The sequence below is a fragment of the Nelusetta ayraudi genome, unplaced genomic scaffold (genome assembly GCF_046127955.1).
Source record: "Nelusetta ayraudi isolate G7.1 ecotype Tasmania unplaced genomic scaffold, CSIRO-AGI_Nayr_v1 ptg000135l, whole genome shotgun sequence".
Classification (NCBI taxonomy): domain Eukaryota; kingdom Metazoa; phylum Chordata; class Actinopteri; order Tetraodontiformes; family Monacanthidae; genus Nelusetta; species Nelusetta ayraudi.
This window is the reverse complement of record NW_027466185.1, coordinates 21,255,593-21,274,091: the sequence shown is the minus strand read 5'-3', so window position 1 is coordinate 21,274,091 and position 18,499 is coordinate 21,255,593. Positions and strand designations below refer to the sequence as shown.

Genomic DNA, 18,499 nt, shown 5'->3' with positions numbered 1-18,499 from the left:
ACCCCGTTTTCCTCCACACCCCCCATCTCCCATTGACACACCAACCCCCCTCCTCCCGACTATTTTCCTTTTACCTTTTTAATTCCCAGTCATTCACTTGTCTCTCTGGGCGCCTTACAAAAAAAAAAAAACTCTCCTCCTTTCTATCAGCACAAATTAAAATTCTGACTCTCTCTTTTTCACTATTTGTCTTGCCCTCCTTTTATGTCCGGTGTCATTCTCTCTCACCCCCAGCGCCATTGCTTCACCTAGTCTTTTAGAACCATAGAAACAGAGGAAACCACGTTACTATAGCAACATGGCGCAGCTTTGGGCTGAGGCGTCCTTTGACACTGCCTGTAGAGAAAGAAGCAGCAGCAGCAGCAGCAGCAGCAGCAGCAGCAGGCAGGGCCACGGGCACCTAAGTTACATGCAGGCACACACGTCAGGGGTCCTGATGTTTAATGTGCGCAGACGTGCAGTGCTGCAGTCTAACACACACACACACACACACACACACACACACACACACACACACACACACACACACAAGTTGTCACACATACCCTGTATTGTTTTTCTTTGTTACTCAAAAAAACATTCACTACACTACCACGAATGTGGAATAATACATTTTTAAAAGCTCTTTTTGTTCATCTTTTTGTATGATGATTTTGTTATCTGTGAACAAAATCATCTAAAAAAATCGGCCACACTGACACGAGTTTCTTCCCAGAGCTCGCAGCCTCTTGAAATTGTAATTCACGAGGTTCACCGTGCGTGTTCTTGCACACGTAAGCAGGGAAACCAGCAGCTGTCTAGCAGTTTCATTGACATTCATGCTCAGCAGGCAGGCAGGCAGAGCGGCCAAGAGAGGCTGAATAACAGAGTCCAGTCTGGACGCTTTTCTTTATTCTCTATACAGTCAATTCAAAACTCAGCACTCTACAAAGATGCTTTGTGTTTGCCAGATCAGCTCCTTTTCTTCTGCCTCTGGTTTTCATGAAAGGCAGAAAAAGCAGCATTTATTTGAGTCATCTCAGTGCTTTCATTGAGGCTGTGTTCTCAGCCTTTGTTTAACCATTTAACTAACTTATTCTGGAAATACAGCCAGAACGCTGGCCACGCATCCTATTAACCCAGGCTGGCTGGTATTCATTCTTTACATTCCAGCCTCTGCTTGAATGGAAATTGAGGTCATGGTAAACACATCATCTATATTATGTAAAATGTATCATAACAATAGCCATAACGCCTGAGTGAGCGCTGAACGTGGCTGGAAAACGCTGACTATCACCAACATTAGCATTAACATTAGCAAACCCCTTATCCTCAGCTTTCATTTAGCAAGTTTAGAGTCTAAATACATTGATGCGATGGGCCATGTCCATTTGTCATCAGAGCACATTGTAAACTGTGATAGGCTCTTTTACAAAATGGAATAAACATTTCAAATTACAATTGTGCCAATGGCCTTCTTCAGACTTTATATGGTTGGGTGACACGTTTCCCAAAAAGCCAATTGAATCCAACACAATCACCCCCTGGTGGTGGACTACTGTACATTTAATAAACTCCTCTGCGACCATGCTGACTGAACAGGAGAAAAACGATGTAAATGCAGCTGTTCAAGGCGCTTTTATTTTTGACATATGTTGATACTTGCGAGCTGGAAGTAGTGCCTGTTACCTCCATAATCTTAACACAAGGACTTGAGACACACCTGCGGAAGCTTGCTTACTGGGAGAAATATCCAAGATAACTCTGCCGCTGGTTGAGGAGCAGGCTAAAATGGTTAGCATTTATTAACCTCAATACAAAACAATGCCATTTTGCTAATGATTGTACCAGCCGAAGTTGTTTTATTTTTGTTTTATATGAACCTTTAGTTCTACGGCGTTCAATAAACATCAGTAAAAGGAACTGGAGTGTCCCATCCAATCAATGGGCGGCATACTATACATTAAGCACACAAATAGTATGTTACTCTTTTGCTTGTTAAAGCAGATATTAATTTAAAAAAAAAGTTGTTTATTTCAATGCACTGATGTTACTTGCAAGAACTGGCAAATATGTTCTTCATCCTGAAGATGAAACTATCACTGCAAGTTTAAATTTGTATCACATAACAAGTCAAGACTCAGACTAAACAAAGTGCACCTTGCGAAAGAAAGTTCTGGTAAATATTTGCATTTTGCGGTCTTTACCTCTGCAGAATATTGGCACTGATTGAAAGGTGTCTTTAAACCACCGTGTGGTTTGTTCTGGCGCTACCTGCTGGTGAGCTAAACACAACCCAGACTCACTAACTCCAACCAAAGGCGTTGCCAGGAAAACTCCCTGCATTGCTGTCTTTTAATAACTCTAAAGCAAGTGTTCTTCTTTTGAACTTTTTAACTTCTCCAAAACGCAACACCTATAAAAGTTATGTATGTTCTCCATCCTCGACAAGGCAGCAAGAGTTCAAATTCAACATTACCCTTGGGCTTTTACAAAATAAAGAGCGAGAGCGAGAGAAAATGTGGAACCAAAACCAGTGCGTAGAATCAATCATCCGCCATGAAGTTGACCACAAGACATGAAAGTGACGCCAAGTCGGCTCCAGCATGACAGATGACATCACTTCCTGTTCACATATGGTTGCAATTAGTGCACCATGTACGAATAACAACGCCCAGCAAAGCCCTTGAATTCAAACGGAGAGTGTCCTGTCAGTTTTACTTTTGTTTTCTCACTAAACTTTGAAAACAATCTAAAACACGGCTTGCTGAAAGTCATTGTTGTCATGACTTGGACCACTACGCATGATCCCTCTGACAGTAGTGGCTACTGTTTCCATCATCGTCATTGCAGCGGCTAATTTTCATCCAAACATTTTCAAGAAAACTGTTAGAACATTTACGCAACAATTAGAAATCATAGAAGACAAAAGATAAACAGTGGTGCAGGATGCACTTTCAAAATAGCAATTTGTTTTTCACCATAGGAAGAAAAATGGATAGAGAAAAGATTCTTTAGAGTAATGACCTGCATGTTGTTGGATCCTTTTTTTGCAAATGCTTTTAAAAGGCTGTTATTCAGTTAACTAATTGATAGTTTTAAAGCATGCAGATATTATAAAAATACAGTCGATGCTGCCAACCAGGGTCACCAATGTAATGAGTCAAACTGCAAAATGAACAGGGAGGAGCACTACCAGGCTGAATGTCATCTCTATCGCTGGCAAAGAGAGGAAGCTTTGAGCCTGCTCGCAGTGTGTCACTACAACAGCTGGGGAACCCTGGCTCCTCCAGAGAGCTGAGTAACCTACTTTTCTCCTCCATCTTCTTCTACAACGCATGGGGGAACCGAAGTGACTGAGCACAGACTTTGGGTGAATGCAGGAAGGGTAACAACCTCTAAATCATCGCTCAAGTTTACGTCAGGGATTTCCCAAGCAGCTCGGTAACATTTATTATCCATAGATTTTGCAGGACAAGGGTCTCTCTTTCTGATTATGCAGGCCTTTAATCAAAGCCAGGAGGAAACCCTGGGATCCACGAGTGGCCAAGAAAATGTCAGGATGCAAATGGGGATAAAGTGAACACAACCTCCAGCTACAGCTCAGTAAAAGAGTGTTTATTTTTACCATGACATTCTACAGTAAAAAGTCAAAAAGCGCCTTCTATATTGCATGAATTCTGCATGCATTCAAAATTATGATGTCAGACTGATGCCTTATATGCTCCGTCTGACAGCAACATCTTCACATTCAAACCCTTAAACACACCGCCAACTGCTGGAAGGTTTCTACCATAGCCAAAGTTCAAGCAGCAGACTCAAGCAGAAACTTATTATGACAATGTGGTGGTTTGTTCTTTACCTGCTACACGGACCACCGCCCTCTCCGCCGGGTCGAGCACCGAGGCCTGGCTCTTCCTCTTCCTCCGCTCGTGTTTGGAGAGGTTCCATGGCAACGTGTCTCCAGGCAGCCCCACCGTGGTCCCAGACGGGCATGGGGACAGCGACCCCCCCGACCTCTCGCTCCGGAAGGACGGCTCGCTGAGGCAGGAGCGCTCGCTGAGGGTGTCGTCGTCGGACGACTCCATCCCGCTTCAGAGGCTGAAAGGGGAAGAGGACAGGAAGGAGTGAGGATAAGCGGAAGGATTGGATGGATGGAGGAGAAGTGGAGCAGCGGCAGGGAGGGCGAGGGAAAGAAGGTCAAAGGGATGGGAGGAGGAGGAGGAGGAAGGAAAAGCAGAGTTTGAAAAAAGTACAAGCTGTATAATTCATAGCCGGCACGCGGAGCGATCACGCAGCGTGTATGGAGCGGAACAGCAGCACGAAGGCGATCAGAGGCACAAATAGGCCACGTTAGTCATCATGTCTAGACAACTGTTTGTTCCTGAGGATGGAGAACTGCAGCGACGTCGCCCGAGGAACAACGAAGTGATGAAAACAATTGTTGGTCACAAAGTGTAAGTTGTGTGGGCAAAATATAAAGAGGCCATGTTAGACTTATTTTAAGGTCTTGTTTTCTGGTTCTTACGCACTTAAGCGGAGTAGCCCTGCATAATTTATCATTCAAACACAATAAATCTCGACACAGATGTTTAGCCCTCTGGTTACAGCCTCCATTTAAATTCTTGGTTTTAGTGACGCTATGTTGTACCTTCCATATGTCTGAAAGGAGACAATTGAGGGGGCCAATTGAGGCGAAGGAGTAATGAACTCCAGGCCAGGAGTGCTGGAAGAGATATCAGTGACCTTTATGACATCACAAAGGGCCGAAGTCTAGACCTTTGTGTTTAACACACAAGAAACAATGAAAGATGGAGTTCTATACTATCCAGGAAGGTCACTGCTCTTAGAAAACCTGTAAAAGTGAATTTTGCATAATGAGACCTTCACAGGGAATTTACACCAAAGTCAAAATGACATTACATAGCTCAGAATGCTATATAAACTAAATGAAACAGTGCCCACTGCTCACAGGGGGCTTTGGCAGAATACACACACATGCAGGCAAATAATGGAGTTGGGATCCGTGTGGGAGGGGGGTGTAGGGGGGCGGCTGTGTCAGCAGAGCGGTGGAGAAAAGCCCTGGAACAGATCCACACCACCTCAATGTAAGTCTGACGCGACCTGAAACAGTTCAAGGTACCGAACAGACCTGCTTTGAGTCAAAACCCAAGTGAGCTGATGTCAGCCAAAGCGACCGCGTCGCTCCTGCCTCAAGCTGATTTCTTGATAATCGGTTCGATGGTAAGAGAGATTCTTTTAGTATTAACTATTCAGCAGACCTGGCTGGGATGGAGAGTTAATACTAGACGAGGGAAGGGATTTCAAAGCTCGCAGAGACTTATTCTATTTTTAAAAGTGAATCAATAAGACAGAGGAGAAGGCAGGGGAGAGCTTCACTTCTCCTTCCTTCTTCTGCTCACCTTCCTACTTTATCCTCCCTTCTAATTGATGCTTATTGATCTTTGCACTGACTTTATTGGCATTAAGGTTAAACTCTCAGGCATTTATTGTAATGAATGGCATTGTACTGACGGGTAAATACTTCCAAGGACTGGTCCGACAGTATGTGTGTGTCTGTCAGTCTGAGGACCCTCGGGACTTCATGTATTCATCATAGCATCATAAAATCAATGTCTTTCCCCGGGAGAATTAACTGGCTGTTATTGGCTCTCGGTTCAGCCCACAAGGCGCCTCTGTGGAGGTGATGGACTGCTGGTATTGTGTGTCTAAACCCGACTTAAAGAATTGACACATGTTGTCTCAAAAAGGGGATACAGCCTTGCAAAGCAAAGATGTAATGATACCACAGCTTCACATTTAAGGATCAGAGACTCTAATAGGAGACCAAACGCATGCTCTTATTAAAAACGGCAAATACAACATGCAGGAGGGGAAAAAAAAGGCAAAATGGTAAAAGGTGGTGTCTCACCTGCCCTATTTATTGTTCCGTCTATCCTTATAATGAACAAGATTTGTACCTTCTTGTTAAAAGAGGGAGGACCCATCTTGCAAAGCTGCTGAGGCTGCTGGCTGACAGCTTTTTCAGCTCTGATCTTATTTGCCGGCAACTGTAATTAACCGTTGTTGTTACCTCTAATGGACAGAGCCTTAGGTGACACTTGCAAAGACCTTCAGTCTTACTTCTCCTCTGTCGTCTCCTCTCTTCAGGGTTTAAGTGTTGCTCTAAGCATCAAGCTAAAGCTGGAAGAATTCAATCAAGGCCACCACTGGGACCTGTAACGTCCTTGTGGAGGAGGGTTATTTTACAGCCACTTACATAATCCAATACAATTCAGCTTCTCTGTTAAACAGAGCAACAACATTATCACGGCACACTACTTTTTTTTTACATACCAAGAAGGCATCCGTGTTTATGGAGGAGAACAAACCGCTAGAGCATTTCAACACGTAATCAGAACAAAACAAACCAAAGGAAAAAAACGATGACTTATGATGTGACGAACGCCAAAACTCGTGCTTCTAAATCCATCGAAGGGACACGACATGGTCAGTTTCTTCTGAGAATGAGCGTCGTTCACATCAACAGTGTGACTAGTCAGGGTGAAGCGAGCAATGACACTATCATCAGCACGGACGCACTGTTAAAGCGTCTCATCTGGGAGGAATTCCAGCATTGCTCGTTTTATTGCTCCCAAGTCGACCCTGTCCTCTCTAAGAGAACGTTTTGTTCGACAAAACATCTTCTGCTTTTGTTCGAAACCTTAAACTGTGACGGATCAAGGCTAAAAATAAAAAAATAAAAAAAGACCCCAGCAAAATCAGTTAAATTCCACAAAGGGAATTCCTGCTCTATTTCTTTAAAATCTAATCCAACCATTTCAATCTGAAAGTTCCCAAATCCCCGGGTTAGTTTTTCACAACTCGGCTACTTACAGCACTGAAAAAAAAAAAATTCCAAACAAACCTCCAACTCAGGCTTTTCAGAAGCTTTACACAGCGGCTTACCCCCAGGAGTGAGAGTGCTGTAAGGACTCAATGTCTCAACAGATCATTGACCCAGGCAGAGTTTGCACTAAGAAACGTTCCAGTGTTCAATGTGTGAGTCCAACACAAGGGCCCGGACATCCATCTCTGAGCTGCCGCTCGGCTGCCAAGAATTCTACTGCTGGCCTCTGGTTAGACCGCCGGGCAAAAACAGCACTTCCTGAATCCCCGCCTCCTCGGCAGTTGCTGCCGTTCAGAGGAGGTCAAAGCCCTCCCCAGAAGCCACTGTGGCTCCCCGTTCACGTTTCCACGGGGCGGCCTTTTTGGCGTTTCATGTCAGTTTTCCTGGCTGACGAGTGAGTCAGTGCCACTGCAGCTCGCTATTTTATAAATAGAGCCCGAATGGGGAGCTTCAAAGCCGCACCGTGTCATTAAAGCACAGCGAGAGGGGAAATAAAACGATGGCTGGGAAGAAAGCAGAGCGGCAAAACGCTGCAGAAGCAGCACGAGAGAGAGTGAGCGAGGGAGAGTGAGATCACCTAGTGTGATGTCACTCCTCTCAGCCTCAAAGAAGACCTTGTTGCTCACAAACACACCAATATACAAGGCGTCTTTGTCATCTAGTGTTTGGGATTGTGCATTAGGAATACCACAGATTCCCAATTACTAGCAGAGTGTTTACACTCAGGCAGCCACTGTTCATTCAATCGAATGATTTCACATCACACACTTCCATCCTGTGTAAAAATGACATTACATGGGCTGAGATGCAGCAAATCCTTTGCATTTAAAATAGAGTCTGTGAATGCTCAGCATTTTTTTCTTTAGTCACTCAGTACAGAACATTATATCTGAAGACAACACTCATTCACACACACACACACACACACACACACACACACACACACACACACACACACACACACGCACACACGCGCGCACACACATACACACGCAAATAAGTACTGACCACACATTGAATGCATGACTGGGCTGATGTATAAATCACAAGCAAAGATTTACATGGGCACACAGTCTGTTCCCATAGTTTTAGCCCGTGTGCGAGTGTTTTTTTTTCTTCTGTGCAACAAAAGAGAAGATAAAAAAGGGAATCCTTGACAGAAAAATGGGTCTTCCTAGCAACAGAGTGAGCAGGAGGGAAATGAAAAGGCAGGAAGAGAAAACACTGAGAAACAGAGGAAATCAGACTTCTATCGAGTAACTTGCCTGCCCTTTGTCTAATCCCACAGCAGGATGCGCAGTGTGTGGCACACACCATATCCCATAATAAAGCGAAATAGAATAAAACTGCACAGTGACAAAAGTGTTAAAGCAGTGTTAGCCTGTTGTTACGTTACACCAGGTGACTCTATTGTTTAGTCAGAAAGCAGATTTGATCCATCTACTCATCAAACTTACTGCACACCACCTGATAAGCTTAGACGGCATTGTGATGTTTTCCCCATGAGGAAAGCCGACTGGTTATGACATCCAATGAAAATTTGAAGGACAACTGTTGTAGCTGTTTGTCATTTTTGTTATATTTAATTCTTTAGTTTTGTTTGGCTTGATTAATATACCTTTAGTTTAATCATAATATTTTTTAGCATTATTTGAGTTTATGTGAATGCTTATTAAATATTTTATTTTTAAGGTATTTTATAGCTCTGGAACACTAGGTGATCTATGGGTCAGCCAGGCATAGGGCAAGAGAGGCGGCAGCAGCCATTGTTTTGTTCGTTAACTTGAAATATAAGAATAAATCAACAAAAAACCTTGTAAATTCACTCCCTCTGTGCCTTAGCGGCCGTTCGATTTGCTTTTGATTCATTTGATTTTGTTTGTTCAGTTCGGCTATCAAGGAGAAAAGCAAAGAAAAGGACAAATGGCCACAACAACTGAAAATGCAGTCTACTGTACACAGACAGGACGGACGAGAGTTAAACTCTGAGCAACACCTGCTGACTGCTAGCTCCAACTCGATGCATCTGACCTGCATCCTATTTAAACAAACAGGTGTCGCACCGCTGACAAATGAAACCAGGTATTGACATCAGTCAGTTAAAAAAATAAAACCAACACTTTGTCTTTGCTCCACTTCATGAGCTCTAGTGATTTCAGCGGAATAGCAACACTTTGGAAAAAGCCAGCTTTGACAAAATGCAATGGTACCTCGGCCGCTCCCTGGGTCAAACAAACTCTTTTGTACCTTTAAAAGGCCCTTACGTAACACTTTGTTACATCAGTGATGAGAAGTGTTCCATATGAGATGAATGAGTGGCGACACTCTCCATCAAACTGGGCCCTCGGTCATGATGAGTAACACTGTGAGACTGCATAAATGAATGTCTAGACTCGGCTTTCCCACGCGAAACACACACACACACACACACACGCACACACACACACACACACACACACACACACACACACACACACACATATGTTAACACGCAAGCATGGATGGACGAATTGAAGCGTACACAGATAAAGTCTGCCGCTTGGCAACAAGTAAGTAGCTCAGTGCTGCACAGCGTTGCACTGCTGGAGAGTTATTGAAAGTGATGGTGAGAGGTACGCGGTTGGATGAAAATAAATAATGCATTTAGGGAGAAGAAATGAGAGGACGGAGCAACTGACAATTCTGTTTGCTTCCGTTCAGATGATGGCGATGGCGTGTGCAGGGCAAAGAGCCTCGGGGACAATGAAAACAACAACACTGTTGACTGGATGGACGGAAACAGGCAGGCAGAGGGAAGATGGACGCATCAGTCTTGTAATTTTTTAAAAGTAAAAGCTGACATCTGAATCACAGGGTCATTTTTCAGTAAAAACTGAATAGTACTGAACATTTGCTCATATTGACTATTCACTTGAGGAAGACTGTTTTCTAGTCTTTGATCGAAAGTGGTATAATTCTTTATAAGTAAAGAGTAAAAAAGCAAACTAATAACACGACCATGACACCAACCTGTCTACCTGAGTCAATCATTGTACATTGTACAACACCACCTAATATTTTCTCAGCAGTAGATCAGGGAGATTCTAAGTTAAGCTTCAAAAAACAATGTTCCAGTATTTCCTGAGGGTCAAGGAGTATATATACATACTGTGTATATATCTATATATTTATATTCATTTATTTTGCAGGGTAATTACTATGAGCAAAAAGAAAATAATAGTGTGTGCCTGTATGTGGGTGAACCATCTTTAACAACCTGAGCAAAATGGAAATGAATAACAAACGGCGTGATTCTACATTGAGCAGGTCACTATGACACATTAAGCAGCGACTTCAGTGGCCAACAAGAGGCCGGAGGTGACCGTGTAGGGCCCTACATCTGACCATCTGGTGCTGAGCTGCAGGAAGGGAGGGAGGGAGACCTGGACCCCTGCCTCCTGCCTCCTCTCTCTCTCTCTCTCTCTCTCTCTCTCTCTTCCTCCACCTCTCTTCCAGTCTGAGCTGCACCTTAAATGATCACACTATAAGACCACAGGCAGCCAGACACACAGACACGAGGCCTGCAGCCATGGATCCCGCTAGGATTCACCCAGCAGGTGGAGGTGATGATGATGCTGCTGCTGCTGATGATGATGATGGTGATTGTGGGGTGGGGACGGGGAGCCTCGGCTGGATCAATAAATGCATTATGCATTATTAACAAGGCCTTTACCCTCCTAGATTCAACCTACACGCCTCACGGCAAACCCCGTCTGGTTGTGTGTCTGTCTGTCCGTCTGCCTGAGAGGGGCAGCAGAATGCGTTTGCATGAATGGGCATCAGACGTGGAGAGTGGACCGTGCAGACGACCAGACCTGACCAGACCAGACCGTGCGGATGAACGCGTGAGGCTCTTTGTCCGGCGCGCACACGCACGCCGCCTCGGACCGGACTGGATGCACAAAATGTGCCTTCGTGCTGCCGTTGTGTCTCCTGTTAGTGAGGAGCTGTGTGTGTGTGTGTGTGTGTGTGTGTGTGTGTGTGTGTGTAAGGGGTTGGCTGGATGGAAGCAACACACACACACACACACACACACACACACACACACACACACACACACACACACACACAACCTAAGAAACAGCTGCCAAAACTGGACGCATTCGGTTAAAAACCCGTGACACGATTATTGCATCTTCATGTCTGTCCGCGTGTGATCAACACGTTTTATTTTGTTTTTTTCTTCCACTGCATCATTACGGTCTCGCGCTCTGACACCTATTGCACACGCGCCTAACGTGCACCGTTTGGGATGGCGATCGGAGCCTCCAAGCGTGTTTGCAGCCACTTGGGCTGAAACTGGGAGCTTTGCGCGAAACGTGTAAATCAAAATGATGTGACAATTAATGTCATCATCATCATCATCATCATCATCGACAGGTCACATGTACAGCTCGGCATCACCGATGTTGGTAACAGCAGCGGCAGCAGCGGCGGCGGCTGGTCCTCCGGAGCCTCTTACCGCGAATCCGGGCAGCGGCTGCTCCTGCGATCCGAGCACAGAGCGAGGGAGGCCCGGGGATGCTGCGGCTCCCTCCTCCTCCTCCTCCTCCTCCTTCCTCCTCCTGGACGAGAAAGCGCACAATGTCCGGCCGTCCGCTCCTCCGATGGCGCGAGTCTCTCACTCACTCACTCTCCGTCCGAATCTCTCCCTCCTCCTCCCGAAGCGCCGGCGGCGGACGAGTCCGTGTGGCGAGCAGCAATCCTGAACGGTAATGGCTGTCCTGCTCCCCTCCGCCTCTCTCTCTCTCTCTCTCTCTCTCTCTCTCTCTCTCTCTCTCTCTCTCTCTCTCTCTCTCCTCGTGCTCCCCTCTCTCACTCTCTCTTGCGCGCCCACTCTCTGTTTCTCTTCAATGGGCTGTTTTCACCGCCCCGACACTTTAACCCCATGGCTATTGAGAGCGCCAAGTGTTGCGGAAATCTGACGGTGTGTGTGGTGGTGGTCGGGGGGGGGGGGGAGAGAAACTGAAATCTGCTGCGCTGCTCCTGCGTCATCCGCGGCTCGACAGCACCGACCAGAGCCGAGCCGAACCGACTGGGACGCACACTTTATTTCAAGTCTGCAATCAGAGGCAGCAAAGGGCGTTCACTCCATTCCGGTGTATTTCAGGGTTTACACCAGCGGCGCTGCTGCATCCCTGCGCTTTAACTTTTGCATCGCACGAGAGAGCATTAATCTGGGTTTTCATAATCCCTACACACACACACACACACACACACACACACACACACACACACACACACACACACACACACACACACACACACACACTCTCACACAAGCGCGCGTTAACCCTCTATCTACCCCCAGTAGAGACTTCTTACAACAGCTGGGGGAGGGAGGAGAGGGAGGAGAGGGAGCTGAATGCGAAATGCAATTAACTGCAGCAGCTGCAGAGGTGGAAGACAAAAAAAATTGGCTGCGCTGTTAATCAATACGATCTTCTCACCTTGGATGGAGCCCTGGGTGGAGTCAGACCACCAGACCACCAGAAACCCAAACTAGTGATTTTATATGTGTGTCTCACCTGTTAGTGGGCCCCCAGATAAGAAACGTTGCATATTTCCTTCCTCTGCTTTTTTTTTTAGATTTTTTTCAGGGAACAACTGCAAAAGCACGCAGTTCTGGTAACTCTGATTTTTGTGATGACACAAAGGGCTGCCACACAGCAGGTCTCTGCCCCAGTGGGACTGCTAGTGAATACAATAGAATCTAGAAAACGGCCCAAATCGTGACAAACTGACAATTATCAACTAGATGAGATGATGCACAATTCAACAAAAACAACAACAACAACACATTAATTGCTTAAAGCCACAACATGGCCTCAAATATTAAAACTGTGTTATACCGCATCTAAAACCTCGCATCATTTTCTTCTCCCTTTTTATAACCCAGTTTGTGGTTGCATTAGACATTAGCTTGGAGGCAAAGATGTAATCTGCTCTAGTGTCAGATGTCAGCCACATTACACAGAACATGAATTTGTGGTTTGATTCTTTTCTCTTCATAGTTTATCTTCCACCCATCCAACTGCACTCAGGGTCGTGGCTGTGGTTTGACTCCATCACTGGGTTCACTCTTCACAAGTCACTGCACGGTTCATCATCTGGTGTGTTCCTGATACCATAGAGCACAAAATACACTCTAGCCACTTAGCCCCGTTGTCTTATATCATGTGAATATTTTGATACCGACCCAGAGGTAATGTATTGTGAGCAACCGTTAGGTATGACAGGTTCCATTTTTTGTGTGTGTTATCCATGCCCACTCCCAGAAGTTTGCTCACTAAATTAAATCACATGCAACTACACAACTTGTCCTTCTTGTCGCATGACTTCTTAAAGTCAGGAATCCGCTTTGCCGGACACACAAAAGACCGATTGTGAGGACGAAATGGTCGTCGTTGTCTCTTCAGGTTGTACTGGGTCAGATCTGCGTCACTGGTAGTGCTGTTGCTGGCCGGAGGGCTGGGCTGGTTGTGGCTGTGTTGGTGTGTCTGGTCTCAGTCGCAGGATTATCCAAACGGTGACCCTCCCTCCCTCTTTAGCAGCCGGTCAGCAGGAAGCACTGCTGGATTATCTGCTGCTGCTTTAATCAAACAGCAGCAAATGGACCAGGCCTCAAGCGCTGGTAGTGACGGCCACCAAGTCCATAAGACATGGGGTAAAGTTCACCACAAAGTACACAAAGTGTTGTGTGGACGACCTATCCCACAGTACAAACAAACTTTTAGGCACAGCAGCTGTGAATTTAATGGGTTGTTTTGGGTATTAAGCCTTTCATTTGACTGTTTTACCAATCTTCAGATATGTTTGTGAATACCATTAAATAGCTATTTCGCAAATCAATCAATCTCGCAGTCAGGACTGAGAAAAGCAAAGTTAAAATGTCCTTCTGAAACGGTAATAAACAACAACATAGTTTCAACCTAAACGGCAATTAAAATAAGAAAAAATATATTTCAAAAATACTTCATTCAGTTTCCATCTCATTTTTTAGTGGAGGCGTTCAACATTTCGTAGCAGAAAATCAATCCCCCTTCTGTTATTTGAGCACTTGGCTCCCTCTTCTGGCCGTCCAGAGAACCTTATAATCCTATGAATCGGAGTAATCGAGTCAGGGACGTTTAACAGGATCCATTGATGTCCACCTCTCAACGCTCCCGACTGCCGAATCAAGTCAATTGCTTGACGTGAATCAGGTCTGCAGGTGAAGGAAATGGACTGGACTTCTGAGTTCAGTTCGTAGCAGGAATGACAGCGAGCGCCATGAAATCAAGTGTGAGGCAGCTGCTTTCTAAAAATATTGCATTCAATCACTTCTTCGGATCATCTCGATTTTCAAACATCGTAAAGTAGATTTATCATAATTGTTCTAGAAACAGAAGTCGTAACAGCACTTTGCTTTTGCGGGTGATTCATAGGGATTTGCTCGGCTGTCTTGTACTTTACATCTCATTTAAAGGTCAATCTAAAAGACATGTTTGTTTTTCCACAAAAAAAAGGCAGAGAAGACAAGAACTATGTACAGGATGACAACATTTATTTGTAAAGTGGAACAGGCAATCGGGAAATAGCAATATCTTATTTACTATGAACAATGCAAGCTGCGTGAGGCCGTCATGGACGATTGTCGCCCTGGCCGGTGTGGCAGGCTGGTGGTGTGTAGGTCCCCTCCTTCACCATCTTGTCACGCTGCTGGCGGATGGCGTGCAGCCTCTGGTGCTGCAGGGAGAGGGAAAAACAAAGAGACGATAGATTGAGACGCGTGAAAAGAAGAGGAGGGTCTTGTATTGTTTCGGTATGTGATTTAAGAAAAGAAGAAAAGGGAAAGGTGCACGATGGTGACAAGACGAGGCCCACTAGACAAAGGGTTTACACAGCTACATCTTTCTTCAGAAAATGTATTTTCACACACATTAAAGAAACTTGCCGACAGCAGGCAAATGTAACAGAAACATTGAATGTCTAAAAAAAAAAACACCTTTAAAAAAAACAACAACATGTAAAATAATTTCAATTTTCCTGCTCCTAGCCACTTCAGTGGGCCTCGGTTCAGTTATTCAAGACGGATGAATGAGTTTCTGGTCTCCAACAGTCTATCGCTGTCATTTCATGTGGTCTGCAAACTAAATTCTGTTTTTGGACTCATGTCCTCTGTTTGGATGCGCTGATGCATGACAACACTCACCAAAAGATTTTGGAAGTACATCCAGTGAATAGTCTCCTTCTTAGACAAAACAGACACTTCCAGTCTAACAAAGATGACTTTGTTCTGTTAAGTGACTCATTATTGGATATTTTTCTGACACAGAGAAATAAACGAGGGAATAAAAATCCCTTTGAGCGGAAGCAGTTCAACCATGTGATGGTTAAAGGCTGAGAATATTTACTTGACCTATTCCAAGACCTTGGATTGAAACAGCTGGCACATCCAAACACATTAACGTGACATTTAACAGTAAACCTGACAGCAAATACAAATAGTTCAGGAACACAGTTAAGCTTAAACAACGGAAATTAGAAATAAAGAATAAACAAAGGACAATCCTGCAGCTTTGCGACAAAACATATTCAAATATTGGCCTAAAATTAGGCCTAAAAGTATAGCATCTCATATTGTTCGGCACATCTTTGACTCATCTTGCCCCCCGCGTCTTATGCAAGACAGAGAAACGTGATTAGAGGAGCAGAACCAAGGTTATGAAAACTACAAACAAAAGAGGAGAATCTCCAGTACCAAATTCCTTTGGCATCGCGAGAAGAAACAAAGATTCACAGAAACGGCTGTCTTCAGCCTTTTCTGTCTAAACCAGACGGAGCTGCTGGCTGTGAAAAAAAGTTGAGTGGTCGGTCGGGTCAGATGAAATTCTGCTCCAGCTCTGAGGTTCAAAATGTTTCAGACGGCTGTGAGAGAACGATTCCACCCTGCTCCGTCTTGAACTCAAGGAGGAATAATCTGACTGCGAGCTCATCTGTGCCGACATTCATCCCGAGTCAGCAATTCATCTTGTCACATTCTCATCCTATGACAATTGGCTAATAAGCAGAACAAGGTGTCTGGACACAGATCCTGCAGCAGCAGCAGCAGCAGCAGCAGCAGCAGCAGCAGCAGCAGCAGCAGCACAATTTACAGTGAGCAGGCACAACATCCACTGCTGACACGAGATTCTCTCCATTCTGAAAATGTAGCAAGGAAAGTTATGGAGTTTTGGGCCAGACATTATAGTTGGGTTTGCATTACAGATTTTTTTTTTTTTTTCAAAATAAAGCGATATTTCTAAAAAAATTTGACAAAAGTACAATTGGGATTTGCAGGTGTTTCCATTGAACGGTAACCGTAATTCTTGTACACTCTTGTCCCGCAAGATTTATGAGAATTATGTTTGCTTTTGTTTGTTTACATTTGTTTGCTGTCAGGAATGGTTGTTATACTTTTTCTCTTTGAAGACTTGCAAAAAAATATTCTGCGTCCTCCTCCGTCCAAACACAATGCGGCATTTTCACTTGAAGTGAACTGGTCACTGGTGACCCTGTACGTCACGTCCGGCGACGTGTAAATGTGAAAAAAAAAGTGTTTCCGTGACACTTTTGCAACATACCTTTATATCGATACGCCTGAAAAACCACCTCATGAGAGCGTCAAAACCTTTTAGTGATATTTGAGAGGTTTTTTGATGATCACCAGTTTATTACTGCGATATTTAGGTTTTGCGCAATTCTAGGGGGAATGGAAACGCATCTCATTAATTTTTATTGACCTGGAAACCACCTCACAGAAAAAAAAAAAAAAATCAAGTGTAATATTGTCCAAAGGAATCCAAGCATCAAACTATGGAATGAGAGTTGGGTTTGGATACTTATTTCGCGTACACCACATTTCATATTACTCGATTGTCGAAAGCCACGGCCACGTCATCGTCAAGTATCCCTTCCCTTCCCTTCCCTTCCCACACTTACCAGCTTCTGCCTGTGCATGCACTCGTAGAAGTCCTCAAACTCCAGCTTGCACTCCTTCTTGGCCCTGGTGTGGCCGATGCCATGGGAGCACTCGATCAACTCCTTCTCGAAGGCGTGGCAGCGGGCCGGCTTCTTGTGGGGCTGATCTCCGCTCTGCAGCAGGACCCAGCGGTCCAGGTTGATGCCCAGACGCGACTGCACGTCCACGAACGGCATGATGATGCTGCTGCTGCTGCTGCTGCTGCGGTAAAACAGAGAGGCCAGAATAAGATATTGAGAAAGGGACACGTGTCAGGTAGAGTCATGTTTTCTTGGTTATAAGATCTTCCTTTTGCCCCTCAAAGATCATCTGCCTTGAATTAGATTACCTGGTTTAGCTTCTTTTTAATACATTATAATAACCATTCTACTAACAAATCAAAGCAGAGTTATTGGATATATGATTCATGGAATAAAACTTTACGATGAGAGCTAACATTTTTGCCACATAACCGAGTAAGAGCTAATTGTTTTGTAATCCAACAGTGTACATTGACAGCTGTTGACAGTAAAACTATTTGCATTTTTCTGTACAACCTGGCAGTGATTTAAGAAATAGATGACAGCACAGATTACTTTAATTTCAGCGTGAAGAGGCAGATGTGCAAGATGTTGCTCTTTTTTTTTTTTTTTTTTTTTAAATCCCGTTTTATTCCATTATCAAGAATGAAGTCGTTGACGTTAGCCTCACCTATGCGCCGCTCTCAAACTGCCTCCTACCGAGCTTCTAGTGCGGTGACACACAAGATACGAGTCATTTGTGGAATGTGTATTAAGTAATTAATTAAAATATACAGACAATGAAAACATTGCGCTGGTTATAATAAACGCGGTGTCTCCAGCGAATTAATAGTTAGCATCACATGTTGATAGCCAACTGATATTTCGCGTTGTTAAAATGCTGTAAACGCATAACACGGTTTTAAAATGACACAATCTGAGCATAAACGAAACGGTTATTCACAATCTATTCCCACCACGACAGATAATATAATTCGCTACAATAGCAGCAAAGCGGAATGTCTCCGTCAAAGACGGTCGATGCTAACAACAGGCCTCCGTCGGTCCGGAATAAGCATGACTTGTCGTGTTTGTTAAAGGGCAAAGAGTGAATCAAACTCAAAGCATTCTAACCATTCAAGTGAACTTAAGTAAAAGAGATCGGGGATAAAAAATGTCAAGTATTTACCGTGCTCTGAAGGACTCGCTTGTAACCTTCCTGAGACGCCACACGTTACGTTTTACGGCACGACCGTAAACGCGACGTTTGTGTCGTGAAAACAAAAATCGTCGTTGGGCTCGGGCTAAACGGGATGTTACTGCTCTCTACTGGGGTAAAATATAAGCACACTAAGGAGGCACTGAGATTAAACCAATGAAAAACGACTGCAAATCTAATTAAAGCCTCTCTTGAGAGACATTGAAATGGAACTCCTGAAAGTATGCTGATGGCAAACAGTTTAAAAATACAATTATTTTGATTTTTAACAATGCAAATATTGTTTCTACAAAATAAGTTATCAAATATTTGACTTTATTTATCCTTTACTTTCTGTGTGTATATTCAAT

At 44.3% G+C, this 18,499-nt stretch overlaps 2 protein-coding genes and 1 long non-coding RNA gene across 13 annotated transcripts in view; 1 reads left to right on the top strand and 2 right to left on the bottom strand.

Moving 5' to 3' along the window:
* The window catches only part of macf1a (microtubule actin crosslinking factor 1a), a 182,610-nt gene extending 171,028 nt beyond the window's left edge, over positions 1-11,582 (bottom strand). For 3 of the 9 annotated variants that reach the window (XM_076011905.1, XM_076011906.1, XM_076011908.1), the window contains exons 1-2: positions 11,391-11,582; positions 3,842-4,080 (exon numbers count right to left, since the gene is read on the bottom strand). In XM_076011905.1, coding sequence (XP_075868020.1) covers positions 3,842-4,067 — 226 coding nt within the window. In that variant the 5' untranslated portion in view covers positions 4,068-4,080; positions 11,391-11,582. The remainder of the gene's footprint in view (positions 1-3,841; positions 4,081-11,390) is intronic. The other 6 variants (XM_076011917.1, XM_076011911.1, XM_076011921.1 and 3 more) reach the window with 3 other exon arrangements.
* A 2,871-nt stretch (positions 11,583-14,453) lies between these two features.
* Positions 14,454-18,266, bottom strand: ndufs5 (NADH:ubiquinone oxidoreductase subunit S5). Of its 3 annotated transcripts, none has more exons than XM_076012278.1 (3): positions 18,120-18,266; positions 16,892-17,120; positions 14,454-14,656 (listed from the first exon to the last, which is right to left on the bottom strand). In XM_076012278.1, the coding sequence occupies exons 2-3, from the start codon at positions 17,105-17,107 to the stop codon at positions 14,552-14,554; spliced, it is 321 nt and encodes a 106-aa protein (XP_075868393.1). In that variant the 5' UTR covers positions 17,108-17,120; positions 18,120-18,266; the 3' UTR covers positions 14,454-14,551. The 3 variants fall into 3 exon arrangements, with proteins under 3 accessions (XP_075868393.1, XP_075868392.1, XP_075868394.1); XM_076012277.1 differs by having other exon boundaries at positions 16,892-17,123; positions 18,120-18,257; XM_076012279.1 differs by having other exon boundaries at positions 16,892-17,132; positions 18,120-18,203.
* LOC142877553 (uncharacterized) lies at positions 15,287-16,181 on the top strand. Its single transcript, XR_012923864.1, has 2 exons — positions 15,287-15,987; positions 16,072-16,181. It is a non-coding gene; the product is annotated as an uncharacterized LOC142877553 (long non-coding RNA).
* Positions 18,267-18,499: the final 233 nt, after the last annotated feature.